This window comes from Melanotaenia boesemani, chromosome 12, assembly GCF_017639745.1.
Source record: "Melanotaenia boesemani isolate fMelBoe1 chromosome 12, fMelBoe1.pri, whole genome shotgun sequence".
NCBI lineage: Eukaryota > Metazoa > Chordata > Actinopteri > Atheriniformes > Melanotaeniidae > Melanotaenia > Melanotaenia boesemani.
Genome location: NC_055693.1, coordinates 20,591,650 through 20,611,435, shown reverse-complemented (window position 1 = coordinate 20,611,435; position 19,786 = coordinate 20,591,650). Strand labels below are relative to the sequence as shown.

The 19,786-nt window shown below is 39.6% G+C and overlaps 1 protein-coding gene across 1 annotated transcript; it reads right to left on the bottom strand.

Annotated features, from left to right (window-relative positions):
- Window positions 1-2,174: 2,174 nt before the first annotated feature.
- Window positions 2,175-19,549, bottom strand: LOC121650941 (immunoglobulin superfamily member 10-like). Its single transcript, XM_042002788.1, has 11 exons — window positions 19,321-19,549; window positions 19,004-19,133; window positions 17,112-17,353; window positions 16,661-16,812; window positions 12,547-15,968; window positions 10,735-10,876; window positions 9,988-10,120; window positions 8,544-9,683; window positions 8,220-8,427; window positions 5,999-6,220; window positions 2,175-5,805 (listed from the first exon to the last, which is right to left on the bottom strand). The coding sequence occupies exons 1-11, from the start codon at window positions 19,506-19,508 to the stop codon at window positions 3,715-3,717; spliced, it is 8,070 nt and encodes a 2,689-aa protein (XP_041858722.1). The 5' UTR covers window positions 19,509-19,549; the 3' UTR covers window positions 2,175-3,714.
- Window positions 19,550-19,786: the final 237 nt, after the last annotated feature.

Sequence of the window (19,786 nt, the reverse complement as noted above, 5' to 3'; positions counted from 1 at the left end):
TTTTTGGCCAGAGCCATGAGCACAATTTCTTAATTTTGGGTGGGAAATGATAGAATACAGGGCCAGTGTCCGATGGAGCACTAAATTAGTTAAATGACTGGTTTTTGGATTGGGCTAGATTGTCTTTTGTGTTCGTGTTGTTAGTCTAATTGTGAATTGATTATGCAGTTCTAAACTTTCATACTATTTTGAGTATAATGACGGAAGATACTTTTCCTTCTCAGTACAAAGACAAATGCACCTCACAGCTGGAGAACACAACAGAGAGGTTCAACACTCTTTGAAGGACTGCCAACTAATATTTCAAATGTTTAAGGATTGTTTTTCTAAATGTAAAATTGGAAAAAAATTGCTGGATTTCATACTACATCAACTTTTAAAAATCTAAATTGTAACAGGAATCTGTAGAGGACACAGCTGAAATGAATATTAGACAGCTGTGATATCAACAGTCTCCTGTGATGCATTAAAAATGGACAAGTTTATTTAGTACTGAACAAAGACCACTTCTGAAATCAATTTGAATAAATTTTAACTGAGCAGAGTTTGATTGTGCCTATCAAATTAAAATTCTAGTACACAACCAAAATAACTATTAGAGAATCAATTAATTCTTCAGGGTTCAATGCTTTCGTGAATCCCTTATGCATGTGACTGAATTTTTAAAAACTATTTAACCAATAAAAGCATCAGCAAAATTAACATTGTATCCTCAAATTGTTTTGCAAAACTTCCCCTGAAAGTACACAACAGTGTGATTATTGACCTTATTCTAAAAAGTCATCATTTTAAGGTGCTTATACAAGCTACCTTTTGGAAATTCTTTTCATATTCCAGTTTATATGCAATATAATACAATCCAGTTCATGACTTATGACTCATCCTATACATTATTGTTATATTTGCACTCATGCAAAGTCTTCATTACAAACATGATCATGATAACACAAAGCTTTTTTCTCCTTCACCTCAAAAGTTTTCCTACAGTTATCCTGGTCTGCACTTATTACTGTCTTTCCTGGGCCCAAGCTCATTAAAGAAGTGGAAAGCTGTCCTGTTTTAGGAAATAAGGGATGCCTCCCTCCCAAAGAGGAACTGGACCATCCAGCCTGTCTCCCACAGACAGTTCAAATGTCAACATATAAGATGGTATGGGGATGCAGTGCATGAGGCATGCAATTCTGTAGAGACACTATACGATGCATACAGCTTCTTGAGCAAACAAGTTTCCATTAAAAGCCCTTTTTTTCAGGGAAGGACTTGCTTGTGTTTGCGAGTTAATAACTAACCACATGTGCCACATAACATAACATAGCTAATTATTAAAGAATCCAGATGTTAAACTGGCCTGCCGTCGTTCCAGACCTGACAGCCTGGGATTAAAAATAGAAAGAAAATACAAAACCTTGAGTGGTTCAAACTTAAGACTGTAAATTAAGCCTGCAAGGTAAAGTGATTATTTTTAACTTCACAAGTTGAGCTCTTCAATGTGTTTTTGCAAATATTTACGTCCTGTATCTACAGATTTTGCACAGTGTCCTCGTGTACATGATGTAACAGCTTTGTTGACAGCTCAAAACAACTCAGTCATCAATCCTTGGTTTCTGGTGGTTTTGCACTAGAGACATATTTTCTTTTGTCACATTTATCACTGCACACCTGTAGTACTATATCTTTCACTCCCATGGTATTAATAATTAATACTATTGGCCAATATAGTGCACCACCCTGGCACACTGCACAGTCACTACCAGTTATGACACACTTTCCCATTGGTTTTACTGGGAATGTGTGTCCAAATTCTTGACTAGTAGTGTACATACAGTGGAGTGTCATAATCAGTTTAAATCATTTGTATTTAGTGGGCTCAGCATAAACACCAGGTGTGAGATCATGCAGGGTGGTGTAAGTGTGGAGCTGCTCTGGAGGCTGCTGTGAGTTTTACTGCATTTGGAATATGTCATCAACATGTGTCTCATCTACAGTTAAGACTCCATTTCCTGGTCTGACAGCTGATCCGAGTATAAGGAGTTTCTGTTCTCATAACATACTCAAGAAAAAGCTTGTTTCCTCACTAACACCCTTCCACTAGGTCTTTTCTTTTCTCACTCCCTCACAAAAGCACTATTTTCTTTAATCTGAACCATATTTCTGATAAAAACTGTTACAATTCATCCAGTGAACAATTTCTCTTTAATTTTTATTTATAAAAGGAATTTGTGAAAAAATAAAGCGAGCATTCATCATTGGCTTTTGAAACATCAAACATTATGACAGTATAACAATAACTTCTCCCTTCAGACAGATGAAAGACTGAGTCTTTACAAGACAAATAATTTAAGGCGACAATGAAAACATTAAAGACCAAATCAAGGAGATGTGAACTGCTGGCTTTGTGCACAAACATAGCTTTTAAACCCCAAACATTTACACAATCGTTAATCGAAATAATCTTAAATCTTAAGTAATATTATGTCTTCAAAGACTGGGTCATTGTTGTGCTTACATTAACACTTTTTCCAAAATGTCATGATGTCCCATTAAAGCTGTGAGAACACACTGATGCAATGTTTAGCAACATTATTCACAAGATAACAAAAATGTTCAATCTCCTAAAGAAGTTTTAGTATAGATTTAAAGTCCCTCATCAGTATATCTATAAAGGATTCTGTGTGTTAATACGTGTAACAAGTAGAACACAAACTAGCATTTTAATAGGCCTTCGGTGCTTGGGCCTAATAAGTCTGCATTTATTAAGACTGCAGGGAACTATTTATTCTCCTAGGCCCGACTTACTGTTTGCTACATCAGGACCACAATAATTTAAACCCTCACAAACCTCAAAATCTGAAAAAAACTAATTTTTCTATTCACATCAGATCAATAAAACTATATGATTTAACATTAAATTTAACTCAAATGTCACTGCAGAAAGATGAGAAGTAAAACATCCTCATTATTTGATGCTGCACAGAGTCTGTATAACTTGCAGTTTAGTATTGGTTTTTACAAGAAAACTGTCATGTAAAGTAATGAAAGCAGCTCTCTTAATTAGGTTTTATATTACTGAGCAGAGCATTCACCAAGTCTGAAACTGTGCAAAAAGAAATGACCATTTAATCATTCAAATGAGGGTAAAATCTTAAAAGCTTCAGCCTTTGCACATATACATAGTGAAACAGATGTTATATTTTTGCATTGAGCATTTTGAAACTTACTTTTGCATGAAGTGGGGAACCAAAGCATGGTTTACTTAAAAAGAATGGTGGGTATAAATTTAGATTTTTTTTTTTTTTTGTTTTGTTTTGTTTTGTTACGCAATAATAGAATGGGCAAAATTTCCAAGTGGGATTCAAACCAATGAGACAGACAGTAAGGCACAAACATTTGTTTGGATGTGTTCCTGCGAACAGTTTTCTTTAAATACAAATTACTTGTAAATGCAGAGAAAATGCACACCACTCTTTGCTGGGAAATTCTGAGCTTCAGGTATAAAATATACATTATGGACAACAATACAATACATTAGAGATACATAAATGGGACATTTATATTAGAAGTGTCCTGTGTGAGATTCAGCAGTATCTCGGGCACAGACCTTTGCAGTTCCTTTGGGCATGAGGGAAGAAGTCATTCAACACAACAAACTGGTGGGGTCTCTGTGTCCCTGCTGCATGTTTGAATGGGTAAGTGTTGTGGTTTTGCTTTATGATTTTAAATAACATGCAGATAGGTTGCCTTGCTGTCCACTCCAATTACATTTTTGGCAGTGCATCTGTAATATCCTGTATCCCTCTGTGTCGGGTTCTGTATCACCAATGAACCCTGGGGACTTAGGTAGCGGTTGCCATAAATACGAGGCTGACCCATCACCCTCAGCTGTGTTAGCTCAGGTGTTTCCCAGACAACTGTAGCCCGGGGTGTTGCTATGGTCAGGCAGGGAAGTTCCACAGCAACCCCACTGCGAGTGTAGGTCAGAGGAGAGGGGCCTGTTGTGATGCGTGGAGGGTAGGCAATGACAATGACAGGAACTGTAACAACTGAGACTGAGTCAAGAGTGGAGGATCTACAAGTGTAGCTGCCTCGGTCGAACACAGAGGCATGTTTCACTATTAGTGTTCCATCTTCATGCACTATATAATGGCCTGAGTCATGGATCTCACCCTTGAACAGCACTTTGCCACTGGGTAGAGTCCATGACAGAGATCCCTGGGTTTGAGAAGCAAGGCAAGGTAAGCGAAAGGTCTCTCCATTAATGATGCTGAACAGAGGAGCTATTCTGATGTTCACTGTGGGCTCAGAGGCAGGACCAGCAGATGGTGGAGAGTTCAGTGGCCGAGGTGTAGCAGGTGAATTCAGGCTCCTCTGCAGGTGCAGTAAAGGTTGTTGTGGTCTTAAAGGTGAGAACTGCACTGGATTCAAACTTTTTGCATCATGTCTTTCCTTCAATGGTTGTCTTTGTAGAGATCTGGATTCTTCTGGTTGCTCTGACACCTCCAAATCCACCCGAATAACTGTCTCACCTCTTTCACGTTTTACTACACAAACCAAAATCCCACTATCACTTGCTCGTGCACCCCGCAGCTCCAATGACCCATTTCGGTGCACAGTGAGTCTGCTGCCATAGTAAGGAGCTGGTAGCATGCCATTTCCAGGCAGGAGCCAGGCCAGACGAGATGGGGGGGAGCCTTTGGACGGGCATGGCAAAAGAACAGTCTGGCCTTGAACTGCTCGCTGCTTCACTGTTGTTACCATACCTGCAGCTGTGTTAACATCGTCACTTAAAGCACTACTTTTTTTTCTAGTGTCACTGGCACTTCCTAAATTACCATCCCTACTGAAACCATTTCCCCTCAGTGTGCTTGTATCAGCTCTGTTATTTGACCAACTTCTACTATGACTTCCAACATTTCTTGAGATATCACTTAACCTGCTGTTGTCTCTGCTAGTATCAGCATCATTACCTATCCTACCTGCAATAACTTCGTTGTTATTAGGCCCTGGATTTCTTTCACCACTATTGCTTTTATTTGTGCTGTGATTGTTACCTAAACTTTTGTCACTACTTGTAAACCCAGGTCCAATTACATTTATTTTAGTACTATCTGCTGTCATACCAATATTCTGTGCCCTGTTCAACCCCAAATTGATTCCACTGGGACCTGGTTGCGTTGTAATTGCATTCACAGGCCTTTTAAACCCATTTTGACTCTCATTTCTCAAGGCAGGTATAAATCCACCATTAGTTAGGTTAACATCTGAATTTGATACTACATTTTTTGTTCTACCACTACTATCAATATAACTATTGCTGCTGCTGTTATTGCTGCTCAGTTTGCTTGTGTATCCATGCGTGAAACCATACCTGGCAGTCCCAGTACTAAAGCCTCCTGATCTAATTCCATGACTGCTGCCACGATCATTGTTATTACTCCAACGTCTACCTCCTCCCACATGGCCACTAGTTCCAAGTGTTGAGGCCTCCACCTCTAATCTCACTACCATGCTCCTCTCCCCGGCTGAATTTCTTGCTTGGCACGTATAGTTTCCAGTGTCAATTTTTTGGGCTGAACGGACCTCAAGCGTTCTACCTGAGACTACAACAACCCGCTCAGAATAATAACTAGATCCCAAACTCTGTGGGATGACACGACGTGCAGGGGAGAACCACGTCACTGTTGGTGAAGGGTCTCCAGCAGCCTTGCAAGGAATGGTGGCAGTTTGTCCCTCACGTACTCTGATAACATGGTGGCTTCTGTCATCAGTGAAGGTTGGTGGAGATGTCATCATAACCTTTACTTTGACCTTTAATTAACAAATAAATTATTCAATTTATTATCAATTATAAAAGTGAAATGTAATGATTTTAAATGAACATAATACCTTTTACAAATCCAGTTTATTGGCAAGAATACCTTAAATTGCATTCCTGAACTAACAACATTTTTTAATGATGAAAGCTATTTCCATAGTTCTCTCCAGGAACTGATTTCCTTACCTTCATAGTATCTTGACCTCCTCGATTCTCAGCATAACAAGTATACTCGCCTTCTTCTTCCACACTCACAGCTGGAACCAGTAACGTTCCATTGTCAAACACAGTAAGACGTCGTGCTCGCACCCCTCTGTCCTCCCCATGCAACACACTGTTCACCATGGTTCCATCTGGTAGGCTCCAACGGACCGCTGGGTCAGGCTGTCCAGTTGCCTGGCAGTCCACCTGTAGAGGATCAATGTTTCAATGATGCATTGTTTGTTGGTAGAACTATAATTTCTCCTGTTTTTAGTCAGTGATGCAGTACTGTACTTAATTATAAGTTTTTAGTGTCTTTTTTCAGGCCCTTAAAGAAATAGAAATTCATGTTTCAAAGCACATCTAACCAGCCAAATATTCTGAGACACTTAAAGTAGACCACAGAGCTCATAAATACCCATTTGAAATAAAATGAAAGAAAACACCTTCCCACAATAGTATCATTTTATATTTCTGGCATTTAACCTTCCTGACATTGTTTTTCATTAAGCCTTAAAATATTGATGTGTACATTATCGTTCCCTGAAGGCCACTGTTGATGATTTATAACAGACTGATGTATGACCTGCCTGGTTTAATTTCTTCCAAAGATAAGGGGAAAAAGAGAAGAAAAAAACCCTGCAAGATTTCTTAACAGTGTAGCATCCATCCATCCATCTGTCTATTTTCTATACCCACTTATTCCATTGCAGGGCCGTGGAGGGGAGCATGTCCCAGCTAGTAGGCAACAAGCAGAGTAAACCTTAGACAAGTCACCAGTACATCGCAGGGCCAATGTGAGATTTAATAATTTTTTAAATTAAATCTCAACTGTGTGGTCATGATCTTGGTTTATGTTCTTGGGTTTTGGTATTTAGGTTCTTGTGAATAGTTCTGCTTCCTGTTTTATTTTTGTATTTCTTTCCCTTGTGTATTCTATTTTGTTTTTGGTTTCCTGTTCATTAGTTCACCTGGTTTGATTTGTCCATTCACCTCACCTGTGCCTCATTAGTCACTCTGTGTGTGTATATTAACCACTTGGCTTCATTTATGCTTTGCCAGTCCATTGTTAGTTGTAGTCTTTACGTCTCATTGTCTTCATGCCAAGTACTCTAGTTTTCTAGTTATTAATTAAAGCCTTGTTCCTGCATTCGTCTGCCTCCTGCCTTCGTCAGCCTGCATTTGGGTCCACACCTTTCAGCCTTCCACGCCTTGTTCTTGACATGTGTAATATTTTGTATTTACCTGTATTTAAAATCATATATTGTAAAAATACTTATATATAACCCAACATTTTAAACAATCTATATACAGTGAGGATTGAAGGTAAAGGACTAGAGTTTTTCTCTATTTCTCCATAAATATAGCTTTCACGTGAAACCTTAAAAACAAAAGATACAGAATACTTAACTATACAAATTAAATATTATAATTGGATATTTACAAGTGCCAAACTTTATTTCTATTTAACCATTCTTTGACAGAACAGCTTATGTGTTTAGAGTTGTTCGGCATGCTGTGTGTTACTCTTTTTCTCTTGAGATTCAGCTCACAGACATATGCATGTTCTGACTTTTTCATTCAGTCAGGACATGTGTCTGACTGGTTTAATTCTGCCTTGCCTCTCCATCTATTATAATCTGCAAATAGACAGCAATGTTTTTAAACACTTGTCTTTGTCATGCAAATTTAAAATTTGTTCTTTCCTGATGTTGGACTAATGAGCATAAACATTTGCCAATATTAGAAAAATCTTAAGTTGTCTAGCAGTTAGCCAGGGTCCTTTGTGTGTTGAAATCCTATCAGACACTTCTGTTGGAGTGACTTTTGTCAGCAAACCACTTCTGAGGAGGGTAGTAAAGGTCAATTGAACTCCCTTGAATGATACACACTCTGTCTCACTGGGAATTGCTAGAGCTTTTATGGTTGTGTAACTCTGTATCTGAATTTCCCTTTAAATTAGCTGTCACTCCCTGTGGTTTAAAACCTTTAGTTTTATTCCCTCCATCCTCTATTTTTAGGAATTATATAATATTTTTACATCTATGAAGATTTCATTTTTATGTGGAAATGCAAAACTTCGAGAACCAAATACAGTATAAAAACAGCAATGGCATTAAATTACAACAGTAATAATTACATTACCTGTGATTTGTGATTATAAACTAGATATGCCTCGTAGCACCTCTTTTTAAATACAGCTTACCTTCAGTGATTTACCAAATGACACCATGTGATTGATTGGCTGCTTTGGCTCGATCTTGGCAGGTTTCGTGGCCACAGTTACATGCAGACGACGAAAATCATCTGAGACCTTGTTGCGTGCAATGCATAGGTAGTCTCCACCATCCTTCTCTGTTACTGCCTGGACTGACAGGGTGCCATTAGGATGCACCGTCATGCGTCTGTCGAAACTTTGAATATCAACACAAAATGCACATAAATCATAGGAGGTCATACTTGTAAATTAGACAAAAAACTGACTAAATAATCAAATCATCAAAATTTCTCACACACAAATCCTTTGTACCTGTAGTGCATGTCCACTAGTTTCCTGTTAGGGGTCCTCCAGATAATGATGGGGCTTGGGTTGCCAGTTACAGAGCAGTTAAGCTGCAAAATCCCCCCATAATGTACATTAGAAGTAATGGGTGATGTAGAGATAATATGTGCGTTTGTGAAAGGGGACATAGGCAGTGGCTGCAAAATAGGTGAGACTTTTCTGTCAGCAGGGAGAGAGGAAGCAACTCTGGTGTTGTTTATACTCAGTGAGACTTTGGTTTTATTTGTTGACACAGGGGAAGGTGAGAAAATAGAAGAGGGATTTATGTTCCTGATGTTGGTAAAGAATGTGGGCGAGGCAGTGACTGCTTTATTGATTGTAGGAGATGAGTTAAAGGACAACTGAGAAGGGTTTGGGGTCTGTGTATCTGAGGGGATGCTAGGGATTTCTGATGTCTGGTCTTTAGTGAGAAATGATGAATGAGAGGGTTTTTCCAGATCCAGATTTTTTGCCTCTTTATCTTTTTCTTCTTCATGTTGTCTTTCTATTTCAGCTCCCCCATCAACTTCCACCCTCACTGTCCTCTTATCAGTCCCCACTGTATTGATTGCTGTGCACTCATATCTTCCTGAATCCTTTGGCCCAACCCTGCGAATATGCAGCGTCCCATTGGGCAAGACAAAGAGGTTGCCATGGAGAAACTGAGATGGGCGAATAAGGGTCCCATCTGGGATTCGCCAGCGCAGAGTTGGTGGTGGGGCACCTCGAGCAGAGCAGTGAGCATAAACAGGCCTCCCTGGAGACAAGAGCAGGTGTTCCTCTCTGGGTTGCTGCATCACGGGGGGCAATGAGGACACGTGAACACTCACAGAGGAACTGGCAGCACCAGCTGAGTTGGAGGCCACACAGCGATACACTCCTCGGTCACTGGGTAAAGTCACTGAGATATGAAGGGTTCCATTTGTGTCCATGCTGATTCGACTGGAGGAGGTCCCAGGAGAGGTTAGCGTAGAATGATCAGGCAAAACCCAAGACAACAAAGGGTTGGGAACACCATCTGCTTGACACTCCAGGTGAACTTCCCCACCTTGATGAATGGTGACTTCCCTGTAACTAGCCAGCTGCATACGAGGGGGGCGGGTCCAGACCTCCAAGGTTGTTACCAGCCTGTGATGAAGAAGCAGAACACACACAATCTTCACTTAGTATAGTCACATTAAAATGAATTCTGAGCATTTCAAAATACATTTAAGTAGAAAAAACATAAATGTTATATGTTTAAGTTTCAAAAATTATAAAATGGTTTGTGATTTTGTTTGCAAGTACACAAAGTAGACACATCAACAAAACATGATGCATAATCAGCAATTACATTGTAGCTGTAGCTTCCAGTAGGCCTGAATAGTTACACCTGGGAATATTCTGTACCAAAACAATATACAATATGCATGACTGCTGTCAGTATTCTCACCTGTCACGTCCCAGGAAGCTGTTTGCAATGCAGATGTAAGTGCCTCTGTCCTGCAGCTGAACATTCTGAATTACAAGAGTGCCATTTGGCAAGACTTTAAAACGCTGAGAGGAATGGATTGACATCACAGCTCCTGAGTGGAAGGCAAGGAGTGAGGTAGAGAAGCAAACAGACAGAGACAAAATTGGAAAGAGTAAGTATAAAAACAAAAAGTAAAGGAGTAACAGGGCACACTGAATGGCACAGCACGAAGTAAATTCAGTGATGCGATGCACAAAATGTTCCATTACTTGCTTGCAAAGTCTTTCCCACATAGTAAGCTAGAGAAAAGCCTATTATGACCATGCCAGAGTGTAATGGTGGGTGTTAATGCTTTTATGTTGTTGTTGTTTTTCCATCACAGTAAAATGTGCTAATAGTCATTCAGTCATAAAACATATTTTAGCTTAAATTAATTTCCTTTAGAAGTGGTGACTTCAGGACATAAATACATGTACAACACACATAATCACATACAGGATGTTATACAACTATGGATAATAAACAAGCAGTTGTACGTTTTCCAACAGACTTAATCATGTATGTCTGGACTAGAACATGTGTCAGATTCCATATGATAATTTTTGGATTAGTCTTATACATTAATTATAACATCAAGTCAACCTTCTTGTCTGAGTTATCAAGGAATGCAGCTAAATTGCAGTTGAGTTACTTTTGCTTAGGACATATCGTCTGTGTGGTGCATACCTGTAGCAACCTTAGTCCATGTGATGGAGGGTTTTGGTTCTCCTTGAGCTTCACATTCCAGCCTGGCAGTGCTCTCTGCTGGAAATGACACTGCTCTGATATGTGGGTCTGCAATCCTTGGTCTAGATCTCAAAACTGGAGTCTATGTAAAAAAAACATTGACGGCATTGTTATTTAGACAAATTTAAGCAATTTAAGATAGAATTAATAACTTTTGAAACAATAGTAAATGTTGGCAGCATCTTGTAACAAGGTTGCCTTAATGATCTTCTCAACCTGCAGAGCTGTGTTGGTCTCAGTGTCAAACACGATCAAACTGATGTGGTACAGCATGGGGGTGATAATTAAAATAAATCATAATGAAAACAGCAAAAATAACATGCTTAAATTATTGTAACTTTCAACAATATTAAGAAAAACATTATTTTTCCTTCACTTAAATGTTTTCATTTTAAGTTGTAAGCTTAACCTTTATCTTAATATTACGGTATGTGATTGGACACATAGAGAACTTTTGCGTTTTGTAATTTTTTTGATTGTGTGTAGATTTTATTTTACAAGCTATTTATATGTGTGTGGATTCTTTGAGTTACATTTAAGTTGTTAGCTAGCTGTTTAGCTCTGCTCAGAAAGCATTGTGAGAGCAGTTAAAGATTCATAATTATCCCACATTGTGAACAAACTAAAGTTGGTCATAACTTCACTGAAAAATTCATTTAAAAAAACACATTATCAAAGTGCTTTATATTAAATTAATTAAAAACAATCAAACAACTAAAAATCAGTATTTCTTAAAGGCCTTTGAATGATGAACTTGGAAAAGGGATTGATTATGTTGGTTTCAGATGCCGGGCAGGGAATTTCAGACCTGAGGGCCTAGTAGTCTCAGGCTATGGCATGGTTCATACATTGACAAGTTAGAAAAGTAGCTTAGTTATTGGAACCAGGCCACAAAGTGCATTAAATAAGATCAATTCTTAGAGCAATCAGACCTAAATCTGACAGGTGGTAAGCGAAAGAAGGGCAACACATGTATAATATATGTCTATTTTAATTTGCCAGAGCTTTATTCTCATAATGATCTGTAATGATGCATAGAAATGAAATGGCATTAATATGTAAATTACTCAATAAAACCTTGTCATTTCAATTATTTTAAGAGTTTTTTCTTTTTAATATTTCTTTTTTACATTAAGGTGTAAACAATTGCAAATTTAATAAGAATTAAGTGACTCAATGGTGGACCCCGAGGTTTATTCTTTATTAACTTGAAAAACATTTTTTTTTTTTTTTTTTTTTTGGGCTGTTGTTGTTTTTTAGGAATTAGGTTCTGAAAAGCATATGTTTTTCATCTCCTCTTAGATCACTGGCAGAGCTCTAAAAATCCATGAAAAGAGGAGATTGTCATAAACATCCCTCAATTTTAATAGCAGGTCATGTGGATACAGATAAGACTGTTTTCAGAGCCGTTGTGTGTTTTTAGCTAAGCTTTAACCCCAAGGGTTTTCACAACTGGGTGCAGTATGTGTATGCATGTGCATGCTGTTATTTTCTGGGTCAGCATTCACTTTAAAATAAACATTAATTGGAATTTCACATGCACTACAGAGTACATTTAGAATTGTACCGATAAAATAAATAACTAAATGGCCTGATGCAGGGGAAAAAAAGAAAACATTAAATGATCAAATAAACAACAAATGATGGTCATGGCTTGGCTCATAAATATGTGCTGTTGCTTTTAGACCCAATGTTGGTAGTTTACGCAAACAAAATAGAAATGTTATGCCCTTTGAACATATATGGACTTACCCTCGGAGCAACAAGGAGGGAGGAGTCCGAAGGCTGGTGGGGTCGGCTGCTGTGTGAATCTGGAATAGAGTTAACTCCAGAGTTTTTCCAGTCAGTCGGGGTTTGGATCTGGTTTGGAGTTCCAGAAATTAGCTTCACTTGCTGGCCAGTGGTGGACATGTCTCTGGATGAAGCTTTGGTACTTGTTGGTGCTGTCGTTACAGTAGTGCTAGAAGGAGTACGAAGTGTAGTAGCTGGAGGAGTCATGCTTATAGTAGTTTGTAATATAGCAGATGTTCTGGGAAAATTAGTGATTGAGAGTTTGGCACTATTTGTAATAGAGCTGGTATCCATTGTACTAAAGTTAATTGTAGTTGTAGAAGTCCCAGTTGTAGATGTAGTAGGGGAAATAGTAGGTGTTGCGGTGGTAATAATAGAAGTTGTAGTAGTAGTGGTGGTGGTCGAGGTGGGAGGAACTGAAGTATATTTGGTAGTAGTGGATGTTGGATTGACAGTTGTGGTTAAAGAAGACATAGTGGGGCTTATTGTAGTAGCTGTAGGAAATGTGTCCTCACTGGTCATAAAGGCTGATGTATTTTCAGTGCTGCCAGCATAGCTAACTCTCTTGGGAGCAGCTGAAGGAGATGTTATGATTTTTGCAGCAGCGGTGCTGGCTGAAGGTGCACTGGGGACCGTGGAAACAATGAAAGACTGAGTGGTTGAAAAGAGGGACTCACCCATGACATTCCTGTCTAACTCTTCTTGATGTTTGCTTGGTGGTCTCTGAGGATGTTTGCCTGAGGTTGTTTGTGTTTCTGTGTGCATCTGTGTGCCATGTGTCCTATCATGTGTGCCTGGCACTCGTGCTTCTGAAATCACAGTATTAGAACGAGTGTTTGCTGGTGTGATTTTAAAAATGGACTCCTCTGTTTGTGGTATCTTTACTGAGTGAGTCATCACGTCTGTGTATGTGTCTGCGTGGGTGGGGGAGGGAGTCAGCGAAGATGAGGACGAATTTAAAGTGGACATATCAGGAGCATCAGAAACAGGGGGACTCAGAGGATTCAGAGCCACACTATTTGGAGTGGTTATGATACGATTATTTGTTTTCAGCAAAATAGCTGGATGTGTAGATGTTGAAACTGTAAAGTCAGGTGGTATGGTTTGAGAACCTGGGTTCATAGGTTCAGGCAGAGGCTGAGGTGGGGTCACTGGTCGGACCCTGGGCCTGTTGATTCGTCTTCGCTGGCCAATCTTCCTGCGTGAGTACCAGGGGCTTTGAGGCTGGGAATCTGGGACCAAATTGGGAAAGAATTCTTGTCGAGGATTTTGAGGCCTTGTTCTACCTGGGTTGGGGTTTGTACCTCGCTTATTATCCTCACTTGGTTCTTGAAGAATTTCATTTGTTCCTGACATTTGATTAGATGTGACTGTTTCTTTCTGTGTCACTGGTGTTGCTGTTTGTGGGCCTGTATTCTCTGTCTGTATATGCATCTCTGTCTCAGTGTCAGTTTCTTTTTCTTTTGACCTCTCATTGCCACTCAAGACCATTGAGTCTGTTGTTGCTTCTGTTTTTCTTTGTGTGTCTATATAGGCAGTCTGAGTGGGCTGTGGGCGTTCTTCTAGAACAGAATCATCCAGTGATGAACCCTCAGTTTCAACACCTACTCCTGCTTCCTGAGCTCTGTTGGTACCATCACTTTCTTTATGTTCGCTCGTGTCTTTATTTCTGGTTCCTTGAATAGGTTCAGTTGTGGGGTTTTCTGTTGGGCTGAATTGAGTGTCAGTGGTGTTAGCAGTCTTTTGGCGAATCTTAGCCAAGAGGTCAGCCCATTTCTTAGGGTCAATTCTATGTTTATTTCCAGTAACTCTGTGTCTATTCTGAAAGCGACCTCTTTGCTGGTCAGCAAATGAAACTGGCCTTCCACCCCTCTTCAAAGAGCCTTCTCTCTGAGGACTATGTTTTCCAGTTTGATTCCATCTGTTTGGGTGTGGTTGGAGAGGCTTTGGAAATCTTCTGTTGCCTAAAGAAGTTCTCTGCTCTTTTTGTTCCTCTTCATCTCCTGACCCCTCATCCACTTGACTGAATAATGGGGCTCGTATTTTAGTTGACCTTCCGGAAGCTGACTGTGGTCCATTGGGAAAGGAAGTCTCAAGTGGAGAAATATGTTGTGAATTTAAATTTAGCTGCATGGACATAGAGTCACTACCATACTGGTTGATGGCAATGCAGCGGTAATGACCCATATCCCTCAGAGAAGGGTTAAGTATAGAGAGGCTACCATTTGACTGCATCATTACTCCACCTGATACAGCCAACCCCCATCTTACTACATTTCCATCCGGCAAAATCCAACTCATATAAGGTTCTGGTGAACCAGATACTTTGCAGGACATACTGATAGTTTCCCGAACTGCTCCAGTGACAGTTGGACCAACCAGCTCGCCTGTGTGTGGAACAGAGGACTCCTCCACCACAAGGCGCAGGGGGAGAACGTCTATATCCCTTCCGGCCTGAGCGACGCAGTAGTAAATCCCAGCTTCAGAGAATTGTACTTTTTGTAGAAGTAATCCCAAGGCTGAAGCCTGAAGCCTTCCATCTAAACTGCTAGAGGGGGAGATGAGCTTGGATCCATCTGGGAGAATCCATCGTACTTTGAAGTTGCCAGAACTAAGAACAGGGCAAGATAGTTCTACCTTACTGCCTGCTACTGCTGCTAGTGCTGTGTAAGTATGATTTGTTGAAATCAGCACCCATGGGTGAGAAGCAGGGAAAGTTGCTGAAAGATGAGCGGTAGGATCAGGATGAGCAGAAACTCTTGTTGAGTATATAAGTTGAACTTTATGACTGCTAGACTGCACTCTGTTTAGCTGAATGCTAATGGCTGGTTGTAGTAGCCATTGTGGTCTGGCTTTAACAGATGCTTTGACTCCAGTGTGATAATATCCATCTGTCTCTGCAGATTGCCTGTAGCGGTAGGCCAATGTTGGGGCTTTGCTCAACATAATCTCCCTTTGGAGGCGAGCTGCAGTCTCACTGTAGTAAGCCAGAATCCTCCACAATGTTTCATATCTCCTTCCCTCTATAGGGCATTCCAAGTAGAGTGACAGAGCAAGGGGAAGAGGAGAGGAGGAGGTCCGGGAGAGATCTGGTGGAGGAGCAATATCCTGGGAGTCAGTAGAGTGAGTTATGTTGCAGCTCAGATCAACACTGTTCCCTTGCTGGTCAGATAGCCCCAAAGAGAGGCTGCCTAAAGGCTCTCTGAAGGTCTCACTTGATTGGATTTCACTGAGGTCAGTCTCCAAAGGTGTCTCTTTGCCTGGGGAGCAGATGGTAGCTGAAGTGCACAATAACGCTGTCTGGTCAACCAAGCCCTGCCCTTGAAGTGAAGTAGGCGAGGCACAAACTGGACACTGAGGACCGCCGGGGCATTTCATTAAGCCTAATTGTAAAAATAGAAAGGGAAAAATGATTTTATGTTATTCATTTTAATTTCTCACCTGGCTGTTATAAAATAGCAGCTACTCAAATATTTCGGAGCACGTTTCATATATATGCACATATTTGTGAATATCAAAGTAATTTATTAGTTATACCAGCTCGTTTTAAGCATTCATCACCCTTGATGTCTCTTACTAATTAGATATGGCCATTTAATCTTCTCATGAATCAGAAATATACATCATTTCATTATCATGCCACAATCATTAGCCTATATATTAGCTGCCACACATCAGTGCTGTCATGATAGATTAGTCATTGCAGGTTAAGCCTGGCATATCAATGAGACACATTTCACAGTTTGGCTTTCTTTCACATCTCAATAAAAGCCACAACACACACTGGGAGAGATAAGACAGTGGAGGAAAACAATGAGGAATGTGTGAGAAAGCTATTAGTATGACAAATCCAGATGTATCAAAAGTAGATTTATCCCATTCTTAACATCTGAAGGGATTTGTCATGCATTTTAGTTAAGTTTTCATGTTCCATTTCACCTTATCTCTTTATCTATGTCTTCTCAGTCTCAATAACCAGTCAATCAAGCTCAAAGAAAAAGCAATAGCTGGCACATGTGCACATGAAAGATAAAACCATACGTGAAAACAAACATTTTTTAGACATGACAGTCACCTGGGTGAGACAGACTCCAAGTGAGAAACCAATTCATCCGACAGTCACAACTCCAGGGATTAGCCTGCAGCAAGAGAGTCTCCAAAAGAGGTGCTGTTGCTAGACTGTCTTTGGGAAGAGTGGTGAGACTATTGTTGGAGAGGTCTAAGTGTCTGCATGAAGGAAAGATAAATAAAAAAAATTAATGATGAGAGGAAGGAAGGAAACAACAGTTTAATCATTGTCAAGAGACTGATGAAATCAGCATTTTCTGTGAGTTTTACAGTTTTCATCATCACTCTCCTGTTCACTTTTGCTTGAGCTATTATTGCTAGATCTGTAAGGAAACTGTGTTTTGCTATTAGTTCTTCTGATTTAGACAATGACTGCTTCACAGATTAAACTATTTAGTTTGTATTTACGTTTCTTCTGTCATCAGAACAGTTTTTGTGCCTTAGCTGTCAAAGCTCACCTCAGTGTAGAAAAGTAATATGTATTCAGGAGGGACAACGTGCACAGGGTGTGAGGGTGCAGCTGATGCAGCCTGTTCCCTTGCAGACGAAGCAGCCTGAGGCTAGGCAGCTGGAGCAGGGCCCGGGGGTGGATGTGCTGGAGGAGGTTGTGATCCAAGTACAGGCGAAGCAGTGAAGTCAGACCAGAGAAGGTCAGAGATGAGGAGATCTCTTTCAGCTTGTTATAGCTTAACTTTAGTATCTGTGGGAGTGAAGAAAATTAAGTGAGCAAATGGGATGGAGGAATAAAACACATTAAGTCTGATAAAAAATAAAAAAAAACAAATCTGTTAGAGTCATAACTCTATGACTTGACACCATGTGCTTGTAAACTAAGTTTACAACAAATGGGAGTTGAAGAGAGAATGAAAAATTGAACAGAAACTTCAACTGAGCAAAAATGACTTTTTAAGTTTTTTGAAATATGAAGAAATGTTTTCAGCAGCTCAGAATTTCAAAAGTATAAATCTGAAAAAAAAAGCCCACAGCATATGACCAAACACCATATTTATATTCATGATATGAGCTGGGCTAAAGCAGGGGAAACAAAAAGGATATTCTAGCATGGCGGCCTACAGCTTTCCAAATAACAAATCTAGCCCTCTGTACCTAACATCAGAAACTAAGGAGTTTATTGATATTCAAGGCATGCATAAAGAAATAACCAAACATATGGGATGGTTTTACAGGATTTTGTTTTGTTTACTGTAATTATTAATTTTGTAATGTTTATGATAAACATGACCTCCAAGGCTGTTAGCTGGAAGAGTTCCAGCTGCTGACAGATCTAGCGTGTGAAGATGTCAGCACATGGATCCTCTTAATACAGAGCAGCAAATTCATCAGTAGCTGCCTGGAGATGAAGGAAACAATTGCTTGTTGAGTAATATCGCTTCCCCACGGAGTGCTAACTCTGCCCTAAGGCAGCAGCTAAAATGTCCGTTGTGCCTCCTATCACTGAACAGTGAGAGGAATAATGGCACATAAATTATGCATCACTGGGGCAGAAATTTAAACATGTGCTGAAAATGAGAACAAAATCATGTTGACTGTTATAGTTTTTTGCCAAATGCTGTATGTGTGGATAATTTCTGCGTCATTTATGTTAAAAATTGAAATCTTTTCTGACAATCAGTCTAAATATTATCATCTGTCATAAGCGGAGAGTTGTGGAGGCTGCAAACTTTAAGTACTGCACATGTGAAATATTTGGGAGCTGAACTTTTTGCAACAAAATATGCTAAACAGGCCCCCTCATGGTTGTCGTTGCCTGAGGGAGGAGACTGATTAAAATAAATTTTATGAGGATTTTTTACATCTATGCCCTAGAAAAGCTTCATTCTCCTAAAGTTCAAGAAGTTAAATATGTGAGAAAACACTTAGTTATTTTCCATATTAATGCACACATGCTGTATCTTCTAACTTAGTTTATAAAAGCACAGTTCAGGACATTTAGTACAGGCTGCTGTAAGCTGCTGAAGAAAAGGGTCAACCTGCAGAATCACTGCTTACTGAAGGCAGCAGATGGATGTTTTTTTTTTAAAAAAAAAACCTCAAGACCATTTTGGTCTGGCTTTTAAATTAATTTAATTCCATCATTAACTGATGTATATGTTATTTAACTTTATTTCTATGTTTGATCTCAATCTGAAAATCCAATCTAGGACTTGCAGAATTCAACAGTTTCATTTCTTGCTGTCAACGCTTTGAGATTTATATCTTAACACCATATTGTTTCCAAAATCCAGTCACTTATTGATTCAAATGTTCTGCCTCCTCAGTCAGATTCCATAATGCTAATGTAGAGGGCCAGAGGTTAGTGTATGTTGTTGTTGTGCTTTTTCTTTGTTACCTGCAGAGATTTCATATCTCTGAACACCTCATCTGGAAGATGATGGATGTCATTGCTGTGAAGCATTAGAAGCTCTACCTTCCTCAGCCCTGCCAGAGACCTGTTAGGAAGCCTGCTGATGCTGTTGAACCTGCAGAGGCATAGACATAAAATCATTAAACAAACACCTTCATTTAAGCTCATTATATAACTGTTTTTGGTACCCATGCCTGGCTCTGATGGTGTCTAACAGTGTAAACTTGCACTTTTTAGCTCAAAATTCTGCAAATACATATGTTTGTGTAGACACAGATATTTAACTAACTGTATTCCCATACCCTAAGTTTATGCGGCGTGTGTGTGCAGGCAGACCAGGAGGTATGGTGAGAAGTGAACGGAAGGTACAATGGACTTCATTGGCCTGATAGCAGTTACAGCTCCTTGGACAAGACTGGCCCCTGGACACCTCAGATGTGAGAATCAGGAGTGTCAGCAATGCCACTGGCACACACACACTCCGAAACATCTTCACCCAGTGGAGGAAAAGCTAAACAGATTTTTACTGCCAATGACAAAAAAGAAGTCAAGAATTAAAAAGCAGAATAAAAGTGAACCAAAACACCTCTCAATTTCTCTTTCTCTCTCTCTCACACACACAGACACACAAACACACACACACACACACACACACACTCATCAAGTTGAATATGTATATACAGGTCAAATTTACAAATTTTACTCATTGGACAATGCAATTTTAAAAACATAATAGCATCCTTTTACATCCACAGCCATATTTTGATT

Coding starts and splice junctions, on each gene's coding strand:
- LOC121650941 (XM_042002788.1), bottom strand. CDS start 19,508: ATGTTTCGGAGTGTGTGTGTGCCAGTGGCATTGCTGACACTCCTGATT. Junction 10,877..12,546: donor CCCTCCTTGTTGCTCCGAGG/GTAAGTCCATAT, acceptor TTTTTTACATAG/ACTCCAGTTTTGAGATCTAG. Junction 6,221..8,219: donor CATTTGGTAAATCACTGAAG/GTAAGCTGTATT, acceptor GATCCTCTACAG/GTGGACTGCCAGGCAACTGG.